Consider the following 16,283-nt stretch of genomic DNA (forward strand, 5'->3'; position numbering starts at 1 on the left):
TCCTCAGCCTCTTTCCTTTGGGTCTTACTCCCACATAAATGGCTCCAGTAACTGTCTGCTGTTGCTTACTGTTTTACCAAGCTGCAGAAGTGGGAAGCTGAAGTGATTCTTTCTGGGTAGCAGACTTTCTGATTGTTGATTTGAGACTGCTGCTTCTGGCAGAGCCATGAACAGCAACAGAAACACTATAGTTGTTTGGTCCAGAAGACAGCGCTGCATTGGTATAATTTGTTCCACATTGCAACAGAAGGGCTAGAATCATAACTTTTTTAAAAATGAGAGCTTAAATTCTTCAGCAGTTGATGATTAAAGCCGCTTCCCTCACAAGGAAGCACTTGCTGCTTGCCATGATGAGTGGGGTTTTTCAAGCTTGGCTTGTTAAGTATTTATTCATTTATTTATTTATTTATTTATTCATTGTTAAGTATTCTGGAATTTGTGAGATATGATGGAGGTTGTATGTACCATCTGTCTCTGGGTGCACACATTTACAAGTACAAAAAGTTTATTTCTTTAGGGCCTTCTGAATTTAATTCTACCTCTTAGATTCTGATCTGGATATATAGATGAACTGAATGACATTCTTTAATTACCCAATGCTGTGATGTGGGTCTGGTCCTAACTTTTCTGTTGTCGTCTTAAATCATGGCACCGTGTTGGATAATTTTTTGCAAGTTGTGCATCACACAGGGACTTTGTTTTTGTGTGATTTTAAAATACACTAAATCTGAATTCATTCAGTATCAATGAAATGTTAGAATTAGATTCCCATTGTGTAACAGTAGCTGGTATGTAAAATCAATTGTTAAATATTCTATCACTTTTATAATATGCAAGTCACTCTGGTGTATTGGCAAATACTAACCTGTTTCTTTTTATGCTGTAGGAGTTTGCAATGGCTCAAGAGTCTCCCAAAAATTCAGCAGCAGAAATTCCTGTGACCAGTAATGGAGAGCTTGAAGATTCACGGGAATGCAATTTTAACAGGGTAAAAAGAATTTCTTCAGTCTTGTTAATTACCACTAAATCACTATCACAAATCTAGTTAATGAAATGCTGAGGTTACAAGGTAACATGTAATAAACAGAATCTGGCCAGGGTTGATTCCCTAGAGCTTACAGAAGGCTAGATTGGTTAATATTTTATCATGTCACAGGTGAACCTATTCCTTTTCTTGTAGTCTAACCTTCTCCCCAACTATAAACTGCTACATCAGTGCTACTCAGTCCTCAGTGATTCAGGAGCCAAATTAGCGATCAGCATTTCCCAAAGAGCCACAATAGTGTGAATTCATTGTTTAATTTACTTTCATAATATGTAGTCATATTTAAACAGTATGACGGGGGAGATACTTAGTTTTTATATATCTATTATTCTTGCAGCAAAATGACTGGCCAAGCATTATTATTTTATCAACTACAATGGGTTAATAATGTAGTAAAAGCATCCTGATAGGTTAATAACGTAGACTGGTGAATAATTAAATCACACAGTGTTTTTAATATGTGCTGCAAAGAGCTGCAGGAAACACATTAAAGAGCCACTTGCAAGCCTCAGTCTGAGTATCACTGTGCTACGTAAAGATGTCTGCAGGCTCGTATTTGTTCAAAGAAATGTGATGGAAATGCATTCTAGTAGTTTATCAAACAGACAAATATAAATTTGAGCTTACCAAAGTTGGTTTGGGTAACCTTTTGGACTACTAGGTTGTCTTGTTCACCCTTAAGCATTAAGTTAAGATACATCTATAAATATGTTTAGTACTTTTAAGTGTTTCTACTAGAGACTTAAGAAAATGTAAGTACTTACAGATTTGTATTATTTCTGTGTGTAAATTCACCCAAATTCCAGTGACAATTACTGCTGGGGTTATGAGTTGAAATTAGATGAATGTTTTCTGGTGCCTCAGGTTGCCTTCTATATTTGTTTTTGGTTTTTTTGTGCACTTCTATCCTAGTTGTAAACTTAATTTTATATGGCAAAAAGTTAGTTTTCAACAAGCACTACCTCGTATTTTATTTCTCTGCAGATGAAATTTCTATTGGAGGAGATAAGGGAATGTCAGTGATCTTGGCAGTCTTTTGGCAGCTTTTTAACAAGTTTTTCCATTAATGCTATGATTAAAGTAGATAAAATCAAGCAGACTCACAAACTGGAATAAGTTTGTACTGAAATTACTTTACACTTTCACTATTGTACATTCACAAAACTCTGCCACTAGTAATGTACCATATAGCTCATAGTCCAGCATGTAAATCTTTTGTAATAAAATTTCTCTTAAAAAAAAAAAAAAATAGAGGCTACATTAGGTTTTTGGCCCCAAGTTTTTATTCATTAAAATTTCAAAACATGTATTTTTAAATTGGGTACTTGTGGGGCTTTGCAAATACTTTACAGGCAGCTAGTTTACACAATTAGCTGCTTCTTAAGTTTTACTTGCTACAAAGCAGGCGCTTCAAAAGGCTTAAAATAAGAGGTGGCACATTTAAAATTACATGTAACTGCACCTTGGCTTCTGTGTGCAACTGCATCAAGTAGTGTTGCAAAAGGCAGAGGAGTGTAATAGTTCTGTTCATTTGGGTAACTGACGTTTTCGTGCCACATATCTGTATGAAATATACCTATCGCTATATGGTATCAATAGTTTTCATTCATTCTTTCAACACCCATGCTTTTTTCCCCCCAGACACTTAATTGATAGCTAATAATTTGTTCCTTGACTGACCAGCAGGGGCTGCTGTGGCATAAGCCATGGAGATTTGCGCACTTTCATTTTCAGACTGTAAAAACAAAGGCTGGTTCCTGCTCTAAATTTTTGTTTACCCTCATAGCCTAGAGCTAAGGGACATCTTCTAGTAGAACATGAATTAGAATTAGACCCATACAACACTGAACTGGGGATATTTTTTGTGCGTGTTTGTATTTAAAAAAAAAAAAATACTGGGCAGGACCTAAAAATTAGTAGATCCCTACTGGATCCTTGAGTGAGGAAGAGACTGATTTTTTTTGTTGGCTGGAAGAATTGTTTTCAGGGAATAACACAATCGGCATTTGTGGTCATCAGGTAGGTATAGTGACTGGCTGACGAGAGGAATGGAACTTCATGGGGATGGAACACAGTATGGTGTCCAATAATAAAGATATAAAGCTACTACTGCTCTTATCCCCAGTCATAGGTATATTTTTCTAGTCACCCTGGGTGTTTGTCCTTTTGAGTTTCCATGACTATGCTGTTAATACACGTTATGGGGGGAAAAGATACTTCAATGACTTTAAATCTGTGCTGTCAAACGAGAACTTCAAGAGGGCCCCCAGAGTCAGGATATGTGTAATAAATAAGAAGAAAATTACAAATAATGGTATCCTAAAGGTAGTTGTGACTGTTTAGGGCAACTAGAACAGAACTTAGAGTTCTGCGGTGGCAGTGAACTTGGGCCTTATGCAATAGGAAGAAGCATTGGGCTTGTATTCTGTTAAGGAATTAATTTAATTGGCTTTATAAGGAATTTCATCAGTCCTTGGTTGGTTAGTATTGTGGTAGCAAACCTAGATTGTATGGTAAATGTTAAAATAGACCAAATAAATAAATGTAAGACTAGAAAGTGATGTTTGAGGGTTGTTGGGTTTTTGTTTTGTTTTTTTAAACTTAGTGATTTTCAGGTATTTACTCTCTAACTACTAGATCTGCAAAGTCTACCTGAGTTCTTTTATGGTCATAGAGTATTGATGCTAAAGGTCCCACAGTTGGAGCCAGGCTAACACTTCTAACGTACTTTGCTGTATCTTTAACTTTGCAGGGCTAATAAGTAAAAGGAAGCAGAAACTTTCTTTAGTTAGTAAAGTAAGTAAGTACTGAAGCGGATGTGGCTTTGAATGCTCACAGAGAGCACACTAACATGGTGCCACTTTTCAGGTTGCTTTTCAGGTTAAAGCCACACTGAGTAAGAATTCTGATTTTATTTTGTTATGTGGTTCATAAAGCAAATGACTTATGCTTGTCTTAAAAATACAAAACTCTGTGGGCTTTCAGCTAGCCAGGTGCCAAGTGGAGCTGCTTACTTTCTAAGCATGGTATTTTATACCTCCATTCAAAGGGTATACATCTGCTGTTGCCCAAAGAAAATATCAGCAGTATTCTGGGTGCTGACTAATATACAATACAGGCAGATTATAAAAACAATTTTTTGTGGTTTTTTTTAACCAAAATTGTTGAATTTTAGTGTGCAGGCTAAAAACAGTAGTCCGAAAACTTGTCCTGTTTTAAACCTGTGCAACTGTTCCAATTCTTATAACTTATGCATGATTGTGCAAAGATTAAGAGGAAACTTGTTTCTAACTTAAAATCAGATTTAGAGTAAAAATGGTATTTGAGAACCTTCAAGGATGTTTTATTAAACATTTTAAAATATTTAAAATTTAATACATGCTAATGTACTGTGTTCAGAGAATCTGTGTGTTCTCTTCTAAATTCACTGTTCAGGCAAAATAAATGGATTTTTTTGCATCATAGTGGCTGGCTAAATAATAGAATTCTAACTACAGAAAATTGGAATTGTGTATAACTGTGTATAGTAGCTTTAGTTCATGGTTACATATGAAAAGTTGCAACAGCTAGTTTTTTTTTTTTTTTTGTTCACTTACTTTCAGAAGTTACGTATTTTTTTAGTAACCTAGAAAGTAGAAAATACAAGCAATCCTCAGAGCATAGTGTGCGTATAATATCAGTTTGCTGCAGCCTGAAGACAAGACATCTGAATGTCTTCCATCTGCAGTAAGGAAATGTTCTTAAAATATTTACTGTAAACCAGTAGGTTTAAGCAAATGGTGATTGAGAAACTTTGATTGTGTAGCACAATTTTACACTCGCATCTGAGACGCCCTCTTAACTTAGAATGTGCGATAATCAGAATTATCGCAAAAAGATTAAAAGCTTGTTGTTTCCTTTGGGGTAGCTTTCTGGATGTGTTTACTATTGTCAGTCTCTCCCCCCCCAAAAAAAAAAAGGCATAGCAATACTGATTTTGAAGTATTATTTATCTTGCTTAATCTTTGTTACTTTTAATGATCCTCTTTTGCTTTTCCCTTTTCTCCTGTAATTTTGATCATTATTTCTGCGTTTAATGTAAAACTATATATAATGTGTTAGTTACTGCTCTGAAATTTCTTCCGCTTTGCTGCGAGTATTAGTTTATTAGTTTGTAGGCAGAGCCAGCACAGCAATGATTAAAGGAGTTCACCTAAGATTGGGGGAAGAAATATTTGTTACTTCAGTTATACAATTATAGTAGTACTTCATAAATAAAAGAGGGTGGCGGAGGTGATTACAATCAGTAAATAGACTAAATTTCAAGAAAGTCTTTTTTATTTTAAATATGTTGGAGTCAGTTGAGAATCATTTTAGTATATTTTTTGCTTTTTTTAAACTTGTGATCGTGCCCCACTCAGGGATCTGGGGGCCCCACGTAGGGTTGCCAGATGTTCCGATTGAAAAAGGATCCTGGCGGCTCCAATCAGCACCACTGACTGGGCTGTTAAAAATCTAGTTGGTGGCAGTGTTGGTGCAGTGGGGCTGGCAGGCTCCCTGCCAGGCTCCATACAGCTCCCAGAAGCGGCTGGCATGTCCCTCTGGCACCTACGCAGCATGCAGAGCCCCGTGGCTGCCCCTTCATCTAGGAGCCAGAGGGACATGCTGGCCACTACCGGGAGCCACCTGAGGTAAATGCCATCTGGAGCCTGTGCTCCAACCCTTTCCCACACCTCAACCCCCTTCCCCAGCTATAAGCCCCTTCCTGGACCCCAAACCCCTCATCCCTGGCCACACCCCAGCCTGGAGCTCCCTCCCACACACTGAACCCCTAATTTCTGGCCCTACCCTGGAGCCCGCAGCCCCAGCCCAGAGCCCAGACCCCATTCCAGACCCAAACCCCCTGCTTCAGTCTGAAGCCCCCTCCTATACCCCAAGCCCCTCATCCCTGGTCCAGCCCCCATCTGGAGCCCTCACCCCCTCCTGCACCCTAATTCCCTGCCCCAGCCCAGTGAAAGTGAGCGATGGAGGAAGGAAGATGGATGGGGCAAGGGTGTTCTGTTTTCTGTGATTAGAAAGTTGGCAACCCTACCCCCATGCTTGACTCGACCCATATTTTCATTTACATTTTGTGAATGTAATAACTTTGCTGCAGATATTTCAGCAGCTTTAGACGTATTTGTTCTCATCTATATGCACAGAGATCTAGATGTGCAAGTCTTGTTCAGTGCTAATGTAACTTACACAAACTCTTGGTCTGGGAATATACCCCTTAGCAGCAAAGTAACATTTGAGACCAACTTGATGCTCTGCTCTGCTCCTGAACATAGAAGTGTTGCCTAAATCCATTTATATGCTTGTACAAGCAAATGCAATATATGATTTTGCAATACACATCTGTGTGTGTGTGTATTTTTTTTGTTTCTGAGCACTTGGGAAATGGCGGTATGGTTATTTAATTTTTGCACTAAAATGCACTTACAGTACTTGCATACAGCATCATGCAGGAATATATTGTTAAATAAAACAGGAATTACCAAATGTACTTGATTTTTTTAAAAATATTTGGTAACATGTTAATACAGCACTATTTACTATTTGCATCACCTCCAGTAAACAGTTTGTTCTGTAACAAAATCCAAAGTAATAATTAAAAACACTGTTCGCTTAATTAAAATTTTCCATAAAAGAGCTGCTGTATTCTCACTTGTCATGTGCACGATCAAGAACTACTTAAGTACAAAAAGAACAGGAGTACTTGTGGCACCTTAGAGACTAACAAATTTATTAGAGCATAAGCTTTCGTGGGCTACAGCCCACTTCATCGGATGCGTAGAATGGAACAGATAGTAAGGTATAGAGATATACATACAAGCAAAAACAGATAAGTTGGAAGTTACCATACAAACTGTGAGAGACTAATTAGTTAAGTTGAGCTATTGTCAGCAGGAGAAAAAACTTTTGTAGTGATAATCAAGATGGCCCATTTAGACAGTTGACAAGAAGGTGTGAGGATACTTAACTTAAGGAAATAGATTCAATATGTCTAATGACACAGCCATCCCCAGTTTCTATTCAAACCCTAGTTAATGGGATCTAGTTTGCATATTAATTCAAGCTCAGCAGTTTCTTGTTGGAGTCTGTTTTGAAGTTTTTCTGTTTCAAAATTACCTCCCTTAAATCTTTTACTGAATGGCCAGAGAGGATGAAGTGTTCTCCTACCGGTTTTTGAATGTTATGATTCCTGATGTCAGATTTGTGTCCATTTATTCTTTTGCGTAGAGACTGTCCAGTTTGGCCAATGTACATGGCAGATGGGCATTGTATCAAGTGGAGTGCCCCAAGGGTCGGTCCTGGGGCCGGTTTTATTCAATATCTTCATAAATGATCTGGAGGATGGTGTGGATTGCACTCTCAGCAAATTTGCGGATGATACTAAACTGGGAGGAGTGGTAGATACGCTGGAGGGGAGGGATAGGATACAGAAGGACCTAGACCAATTGGAAGATTGGGCCAAAAGGAATCTGATGAGGTTCAATAAGGATAAGTGCAGGGTCCTGCACTTAGGACGGAAGAACCCAATGCACAGCTACAGACTAGGGACCGAATGGCTAGGCAGCAGTTCTGCAGAAAAGGACCTAGGGGTGACAGTGGACGAGAAGCTGGATATGAGTCAGCAGTGTGCCCTTGTTGCCAAGAAGGCCAATGGCATTTTGGGATGTATAAGTAGGGGCATAGCGAGCAGATCGAGGGACGTGATCATTCCCCTCTATTCGACATTGGTGAGGCCTCATCTGGAGTACTGTGTCCACTTTTGGGCCCCACACTTCAAGAAGGATGTGGATAAATTGGAGAGAGTCCAGCGAAGGGCAACAAAAATGATTAGGGGACTGGAACACATGAGTTATGAGGAGAGGCTGAGGGAGCTGGGATTGTTTAGCCTGCAGAAGAGAAGAATGAGGGGGGATTTGATAGCTGCTTTCAACTACCTGAAAGGGGGTTCCAAAGAGGATGGCTCTAGACTGTTCTCAATGGTAGCAGATGACAGAACGAGGAGTAATGGTCTCAAGTTGCAGTGGGGGAGGTTTAGATTGGGTATTAGGAAAAACTTTTTCACTAAGAGGGTGGTGAAACACTGGAATGCGTTACCTAGGGAGGTGGTAGAATCTCCTTCCTTAGAGGTTTTTAAGGTCAGGCTTGACAAAGCCCTGGCTGGGATGATTTAACTGGGAATTGGTCCTGCTTTGAGCAGGGGGTTGGACTAGATGACCTTCTGGGGTCCCTTCCAACCCTGATATTCTATGATTCTATGATTGCTGGCACCTGATGGCATGTATCACATTGGTAGATGTGCAGGTGAACGAGCCCCTGATGGCATGGCTAATGTGATTAGGTCTTATGATGGTGTCACTTGAATAAATATGTGGACAGAGTTGGCATTGGGCTTTGTTGCAAGGATAGATTAGTGTTTTTGTTGTATGGTTGTTGGTGAGTATTTGCTTCATGTTGGGGGGCTGTCTATAAGCGAGGACTGGTCTGTTTCCCAAGATCTGTGAGGGATCATTTTTCAGGATAGGTTGTAAAATCTTTGATGTGCTGGAGAGGTTTCAGTTGTGGGCTGAAGGTGACAGCTAGTGGCGTTCTGTTATTTTCTTTGTTGGGCCTGTCCTGTAGTAGGTAACTTCTGGGTACTCTTCTGGCTCTGTCAATCTGTTTTTTCACTTCAGCAGGTGGGTATTGTAGTTTTAAGAATGCTTGACAGAGATCTTGTAGGTGTTTGTCTCTGTCTGAGGGATTGGAGCAAATGTGGTTGTATCGTAGAGCTTGGCTCATCCGATGAAGTGGGCTGTAGCCCACGAAAGCTTATGCTCTAATAAATTTGTTAGTCTCTAAGGTGCCACAAGTACTCCTGTTCTTTTTGCGGATACAGACTAACACGTCTGCTACTCTGAAACCTACTTAAGTACAATTATGACTGAAATTCTAACTTGGTTTGTCCACCACTGTGATGGGCGTAAACTTTAAAATGACTGAACTGGGCTGTAGCCTTGAGCTGTATTGGGCCAAAAGTTTGTTTTTATGTTATGACGTAGTATGGTTGAGGCAAAACTATCTGAATAGTACTGGGACTCATTTTGGCAGCAAGAGTTTGAAGCATGCTTAAGCATACTGGTTTTGTTAGTGTCTGCATCTTTAAAGTCCATTATTAACGGCAGTGTTAATGGGATGACTAATTGGCACAGCCCCTTTATTATTGTTTGATGGAGGAAACCCAGCAGATTGCAAGTTTTTAACTTGTTGGTCCTGTAGTTAACAATCTTTACAACATGAATAGTGTGAGAAAAGTTACATTTGTCATTAAAATACTTGCTTTCAGTTTTTTTTTAATGTAGGTGAGAATACTTAACATAGTTTAACAAACCAGACCCTGAGATGGGGAAAAGCGCATTATTCTTTGTAATCTGAAAACATGACATGTGTTTGGCCAAAAGAGAGTTTCTGAAGAATGAATTAAAATGAGGTAAAGTTCTAAAATTGTCATAGTTAGGCTACCCATGAGCCCAAATACTGTTGTCTTACAAACTTGCATTCATATGTTTGAAATGCTTTGTGAAAATACGAAATCTGATGTGTACGTTGCATTCTGAAATTCCTTTGTATATCTTTTGTTGTTGTTGTTTCCTCAGTCTCCCAGGACAGGCTCTTTCCTCCTGTCTCTTTTTGCCCTCTCCCAGAGCACAAGCACTCTTATAAGCATCTTTATATGCTGCCAATAGCAAAGGATATCTGGCAGTGTGGGAAACTTGAGCTTCATTGTGAATCTTCAGTATGTGCTATTACCATAATAAAGAGTATCTTTAAGATCTGTTACTCACTGCACCTGCACTCCTAACACCTTGGGCTGTAATCTTGTCAGATCCCATAAGTCATGCAAGGTCAGAGCACTTGTATGGGAGACTAACAAAAGGAAACTCAGGTGCTTTAGGAAGTGCTTATGCCTTCTGAGTCAGTTATTGAGCTAGTGTTCCAGCCTGGTGGTAGAGAACACTGTGGTGTGCTTCTTGTGGTGCTCTATTTTAGATGAGTTGGAAATCAAAGTCCTGATCACCTGTAAGATTCCAGTGGGTGCATACTGTGGAAACTGCAGAAGACATTATATACACAGAGATCATGAAACAATACCTCCTCCCACCCCACTCTCCTGCTGGTAATAGCTTATCTAAAGTGATCACTCTCCTTACAATGAGCATGATAATCAAGGTGGGCCATTTCCAGCACAAATCCAGGTTTTCTCACCCCCCCCCCCTCCAAACACACACAAACTCACTCAATAGCTTATCCAAAGTGACCGCTCTCCCTACAATGAGCATGATAATCAAGGTGGGCCATTTCCAGCACAAATCCAGGTTTTCTCACCCCCCACCCACCACTATCTTACAACAAAAAAAACTTCAAATCCAGACTCCAGTGAGAAACTGCTGAATTGGAATTCATTTGCAAATTGGATACTATTAATTTAGGCTTAAATAGAGACTGGGAGTGGCTATTTCCCTTTGTTTTTTCCTACCCCCACTCCCCAGATGTTCTGGTTAAATTTGGATTTATGCTGGAAATGGCCCACCTTGATTATCATACACATTGTAAGGAGAGTGATCACTTTAGATAAGCTATTACCAGCAAGAGAGTGGAGTAGGAGGAGGTATTGTTTCATGGTCTTTGTGTATATAATGTCTTCTGCAGTTTCCACAGTATGCATCCGATGAAGTGAGCTGTAGCTCACGAAAGCTTATGCTCAAATAAATTGGTTAGTCTCTAAGGTGCCACAAGTCCTCCTGTTCTTTTTGCGAATACAGACTAACATGGCTGTTACTCTGAAACCTGTAAGATTCCAGTTCACCTTTATTAAGTTTAGGTATGGTTTCAGAGTAACAGCCGTGTTAGTCTGTATTCGCAAAAAGAAAAGGAGTACTTGTGGCACCTTAGAGACTAACCAATTTATTTGAGCATGAGCTTTCGTGAGCTACAGCTCACTTCATCGGATGCATATCGTGGAAACTGCAGCAGACTTTATATACACACAGAGAATATGAAACAATACCTCCTCCCACCCCACTGTCCTGCTGGTAATAGCTTATCTAAAGTGATCATCAAGTTGGGCCATTTCCAGCACAAATCCAGGTTTTCTCACCCTCCACCCTCCCACACACAAATTCACTCTCCTGCTGGTAATAGCCCATCCAAAGTGACAACTCTCTACACAATGGGTCGTTTAAGTATGTTCTCTCTGGCCTGGCCAAATTCCAGTTTGGGCAATTACATTCAATTTTATGAAAATGTCTCAATTGGAAAAGCCATTTTTTCTGTCCTATCATAAAAACATACCTTAGAAACTTGTGGATTTTTTTTTTTCTGCTGCTAGGTGGCTTATTTCATGCAGCTTAAAAGAGGAAGGGCCTGGACATTATTGATAAGACTGGAGGAGAAATTGTTCAGATTGTAAGGTGAGATGTGGAGAAGACAGAAACTGCTTTGTGGAGGAGGAAAAGAAGTCATCCATGTGAAGAGTAACATGATTTCAGGCATGAGGCCAGGAGAAAGCAAAGGAGATACAAGTAGTAAGCAAAGCGATTTAAAGTTTGTGTTTTGGTTTTCCTCTACACTAATGTAGGTGCAGGCAAGATAGTGGGGCTTTTTAGCGTAAGAGGCAAGCTTAGAATGGTAATAATGCAGGAAAGCAATGGATGGATTCAAAGGGAAGTGTGGGTAATGTGGTTGCAATGGGGGGAAGATGACTTCACAATTAGTATTTTGGACATACTTGGTGAGGCTGGGGATTGAGAACTGGGAGGCTGTGTTAGTCCAGGCAAAAGTGACCATTCATGGCAAGTATCTTAAGAGTGAGGAATAGATGGGACATGGTGAACAGACAGAGCCAATGTTTTGTCTCATTTAAAAGTCAGCGGAACTTAAATTCCTAAATGACTTTTAACAATTGGATTTAGGCTCCTAAGTCAATTCAGTGCTTTTGAAAAATTTACCAGAAGGTAATTTGAATCTGCACTAATTGTTGCTTTATTCGTTAGGACTGATTCATCCTTCAGGAGATAACAATGTATAGTTTTTCCCAGTTAAGTTCCCTAAATTCTTATGAATGGGTTGCATAAGTGGGCTGTTTTTCTTTCTTTTTTATTCCACTTTCCTCCCAAAGAAGTACTGAACTTATGTCAACGATCATAAGCTGCTTTAATTACGTTGGTTGTGCATGTCCACACAATACTTCTTGTGTCAGCAGAGCGCATCCATAGTCCTTGCTCTTGCATCTACAGAGCATTGCATTATGGGTAGCTATCCCACTGTGCAACACACCACCCTCTGCCATTGGGAGCTCTGGGAACGGATCATGGTGCATCATGGAGGCGAGCTTTCCGTTCCATAATGTGGTTCTTTCCATCCCATCATTTCATGGGCTTCGAACTTGGTTTTGTGCCATTTTGCGACAGTCCTTGTAAACTGTGCACCCACCATCTCTGCCTGACGGCATGGATCCTGAACCGTTGACCAGTCTGGTGATGAGCGTTCCGAACACAACGTGGCTGTCCTGCAGTATTTCATGAGCTGGGTGTAGTTGGGTGGTGGCTGTCCTTCCCCCTCTGGCTTGAAGGGAGGTCACACTGCCTCACTGTGCTGTCGGGATCTCTGCCTAATATTAGGGAAATTAGCAAGTTGGGTGTTAATGTACCGACCGGCCTAATGGGGCCGAACCCGAGATAGGCAATTAGTTCCAGCCTGTGGGCAGAAATAGGTTCTCCCAGGAGTCTATATGCCCTGGCCCTGAGGCAGGGGCTGCACAGCAAACAGTCTAGAGCCCCTGGGCTCTTTAAGCAAATACTGTAGGCTATGGCCTGGGGTCCCTTTGGCAGGAGCTAGAGCAATCTCAGCTGTCGCTTAGCTCTGTGTCCTTGATGTAGGGACAGAGCAAACCCAGTAGTCAATTAGCTCTGAGCTGTTGTTGCAGAAGCAGAGCAAACCCAGTGGTTGGATGTCCTAGCTCCAGCAGACAACAGACGAATGCAGGACCTGGCGAGGGGAGGCTGCCTCCCCAGGGGTGGGGTGACAGATGGGTCCGGGCCCACCCCACTTCACCAGACCGCCGACCCAGGGCCCAACTGTGGCAGAGTGGTCTGTCACAGAGTCGGCGGGGATTCCAGCCGCAACAGGCAGAGCTACAGCCAGACTGAGGTCAGCTGTTCCTGGGCCACTCTCCTCTCCTCTCCTCTCCTCTCAGGATGTACCTGGATCAGTGGGGTGTCCTCCGTCTCTTCTGGGTAGGTGGCCAGCGGCAGTCCCGGCTGGTCTGTGGCAGATGCAAGTTCCCCAGCAAGTATGGCACCACTGGGCTTGGCATCAGTTGGCAGCTGAGAGTGAGCAGTATCCGTCTGCCTCCCTCAGTGTCTCAGCTCCAACTGAGCTGGAGGCCCCACCCTTTATACTTCTGGTTACCCACTTCCAGTGGGAGGGCGGGGCAGGCCTGACTCTTCTCCCCCTCTGGCTAGGAGGGGGGCCACACCGCCTCGCTACACAGTGAAACAGAGAGGGAGTCGGTGGTGCTTGCCCTGCTGTCTGACAGGGAAACAAATAATTCAGGATTGCTGCTGGCATTCACAGAACAGCTGCACATGGTGGACCGTCGGTACTGGGCTTGGGAAACAAGACACTTAGTGGTGGGATTACATTGTGATGCATGTATGGGATGACGAGTAGTGGCTGCAGAACTTCTGGATGCACAAATCCAACTTCCTGGAACTGTGTGCAGAGCTCGCCCTAGCACTGCGGTGCAAAGACACCAGAATGAGAGCTGCCCTGACTATGGAAAAGCAAATGGTGATTGCTGTGAGGAAGCTGGCAACTCCAGACTGCTACCAGTCTGTCTCAAATCAGTTTAAAGTCGGGAAGTTCACCATAGGGGTTGCAGTGATGCAAGTATGCAAAGCCATTAATCGCCTCCTGCTATGAAGGACTGTGACTCTTGGTAATGTGCAGGAAATACTTGATGTGATTCCCGAACTGCAATGGGGCAGTAGATGGAACGCACATCCCAATTTTGGCGCCAGACCGGAATGCATCAACCAAAAGGACTACTTCTCCATGGTCTTGCAGATACTGGTGGATCACTGGGGCCATTTCACTGACATCAGTGTGGGGTGGTGAGGGAAGGTGCATGATGCACTCATCTTTCGGAAATGGTAATGTATAGGAAGCTGCAATGGACTTAAATTGCAGCTAGGGAAGTTTAGGTTGGCCATTAGGAAAAACTTCCCAACTGTCAGGCTGGTTAAGCACTGGAATAAATTGCCTAGGGAGATTGTGGAATCTCCATCATTGGAGATTTTTAAGAGAGGATTAGACAAACTACTGTCAGAAATGGTCTAGATAATACTTAGTCCTGCCATGAGTGCAAGGGACTGGACTAGATGACCTCTTGAGGTCCCTTCCAGTCCTACAAACATATGATTCTATGTAAGAGCACAGGCCTGTTCAGAAAGTTGCAATCAGGGACTTTCTTTCCAGACCAGAGAATTACTACTGGGGATGTTGAAATGCCAATAGTGATCCTGGGAGCCCCAGCCTGCCCCTTATTCCCATGACTCATGAAACTGTACCTCAGCCACCTCGACAGCAGCAAGTAGTGCTTCAGCTACAGACTCAGTAAGTGCAGAATGACCATAGAATGTGCCTGTGGCCATTTGAAAGACTGCTGGTGCGACTTACTCATGAGATTAAACCTCCGTGGAAAAAATATCCCAGTGGTTATAGATGCCTGCTGTGTGCTCCATAATATCTAAGAAGCGAAGGGGAAAAAGTTTCCTCTGGGGTGGAGCGCAAAGGTGGAATGGCTGTCTGCTAATTTTAAGTAGCCAGATACCAAAGCTGTAAGAAGAACTCAACAGGGAGCTGTATGACTAAGGGAGACTTTGAAAGACCGTTTTAATAATGAGCTACAGTAATGTGTGTTACAGTAGTGAGCTCTGCCTAGGTGTTTTTGTGTTTTTTTTGACACCCCAGTATGAACCCTGTAATGAGTGCTGTGTGTGTAGTAATATAACATTGTAAATGCACCTATTGCTGTCTTCTGTGAATGATGTCAGCCCCAGTCAGCAAATGGAAAAGGAGGACTTGTGGCACCTTAGAGACTAACCAATTTATTTGAGCATGAGCTTTCGTGAGCTATAGCTCACTTCTGCAGTTTCCACAGTATGCATCCGATGAAGACATTATATACACAGAGACCATGAAACAATACCTCCTCCCACCCCACTCTCCTGCTGGTAATAGCTTATCTAAAGTGATCACTCTCCTTACAATGTGTATGATAATCAAGTTGGGCCATTTCCAGCACAAATCCAGGTTTTCTCACCCCCCCCCCCACCCCCATACACACACAAACTCACTCTCCTGCTGGTAACAGCCCATCCAAAGCGACCACTCTCCCCACAATGTGCACGATAATCAAGGTGGGTCATTTCCAGCACAAATCCAGGTCTTCTCACCCCCCTCCCCTACAAACTCAAATGCTGTAAACTAATAAAGGTGAATTAAGTTTCCATAAATAGACTTTTATTCCAAACCTATACAAACAGACATATTTATAACTGACTGAAACTTTATAAATGAAGGGAAAAGAACCTTTGAAGGAGAGAGATGCATTTGTGAAATAAAAATGACTGTTCTTTCACAGGTCACTGTATATGTGGCTGTGATTCTCTCACCTGGGGTGACATGGTTGGGGTAGTGCAGCAGCCCTGGATGCCACATGGCGAGAGAGAGAGGGGCTGTGTGTGTGTGTCCCCCAGAATGCAGTTCTCTATGGGTTTCAGAGGGAGGTGAGCACAGGTCTTGAATCTGAAGGTCAGCTTGAGTGTCTAGCTTGTCTGTTTGCCCTTTGAGAAGCACTAGCATCTCCTGTTGCATGTTTGTCTCCTTTCCCCTCTATCCCAATCCATTCTGTCCGCTGATGATCCTCCAAGCCCTGTGCTTGGTATCCAAAGCACCAGAGGGTTGTAGAATCTCGTGGAACATGTCATCGCACGTCCTCTTCCTTCTCCTCCTTATCTGCCTGAGCTGCTCCACTGGTGTGGATGGAGAGAACCTCAAAGCCACATTTCCAGCTCTAAATGGTACAATGCACAGTGGTACTATTGTGAGTGTAATCATAAGACAAATGGAAACTTCGTACACTGAACTTACTCCACTTGATCCA

At 42.0% G+C, this 16,283-nt stretch overlaps 1 protein-coding gene across 7 annotated transcripts in view; it reads left to right on the plus strand.

Annotated features, from left to right (window-relative positions):
- ARFIP1 (ARF interacting protein 1) overlaps nucleotides 1–16,283 on the plus strand; it is an 89,854-nt gene that overhangs the window by 20,353 nt on the left and 53,218 nt on the right. For all 7 annotated transcript variants that reach the window (XM_084626700.1, XM_084626706.1, XM_084626702.1 and 4 more), the window contains one exon: nucleotides 887–988. In XM_084626700.1, the coding sequence (XP_084482826.1) occupies nucleotides 887–988 (102 nt within the window). The remainder of the gene's footprint in view (nucleotides 1–886; nucleotides 989–16,283) is intronic.

Source organism: Lepidochelys olivacea (assembly GCF_965140295.1).
Source record: "Lepidochelys olivacea isolate rLepOli2 genome assembly, chromosome: 4".
Taxonomy (NCBI): Eukaryota; Metazoa; Chordata; order Testudines; family Cheloniidae; genus Lepidochelys; species Lepidochelys olivacea.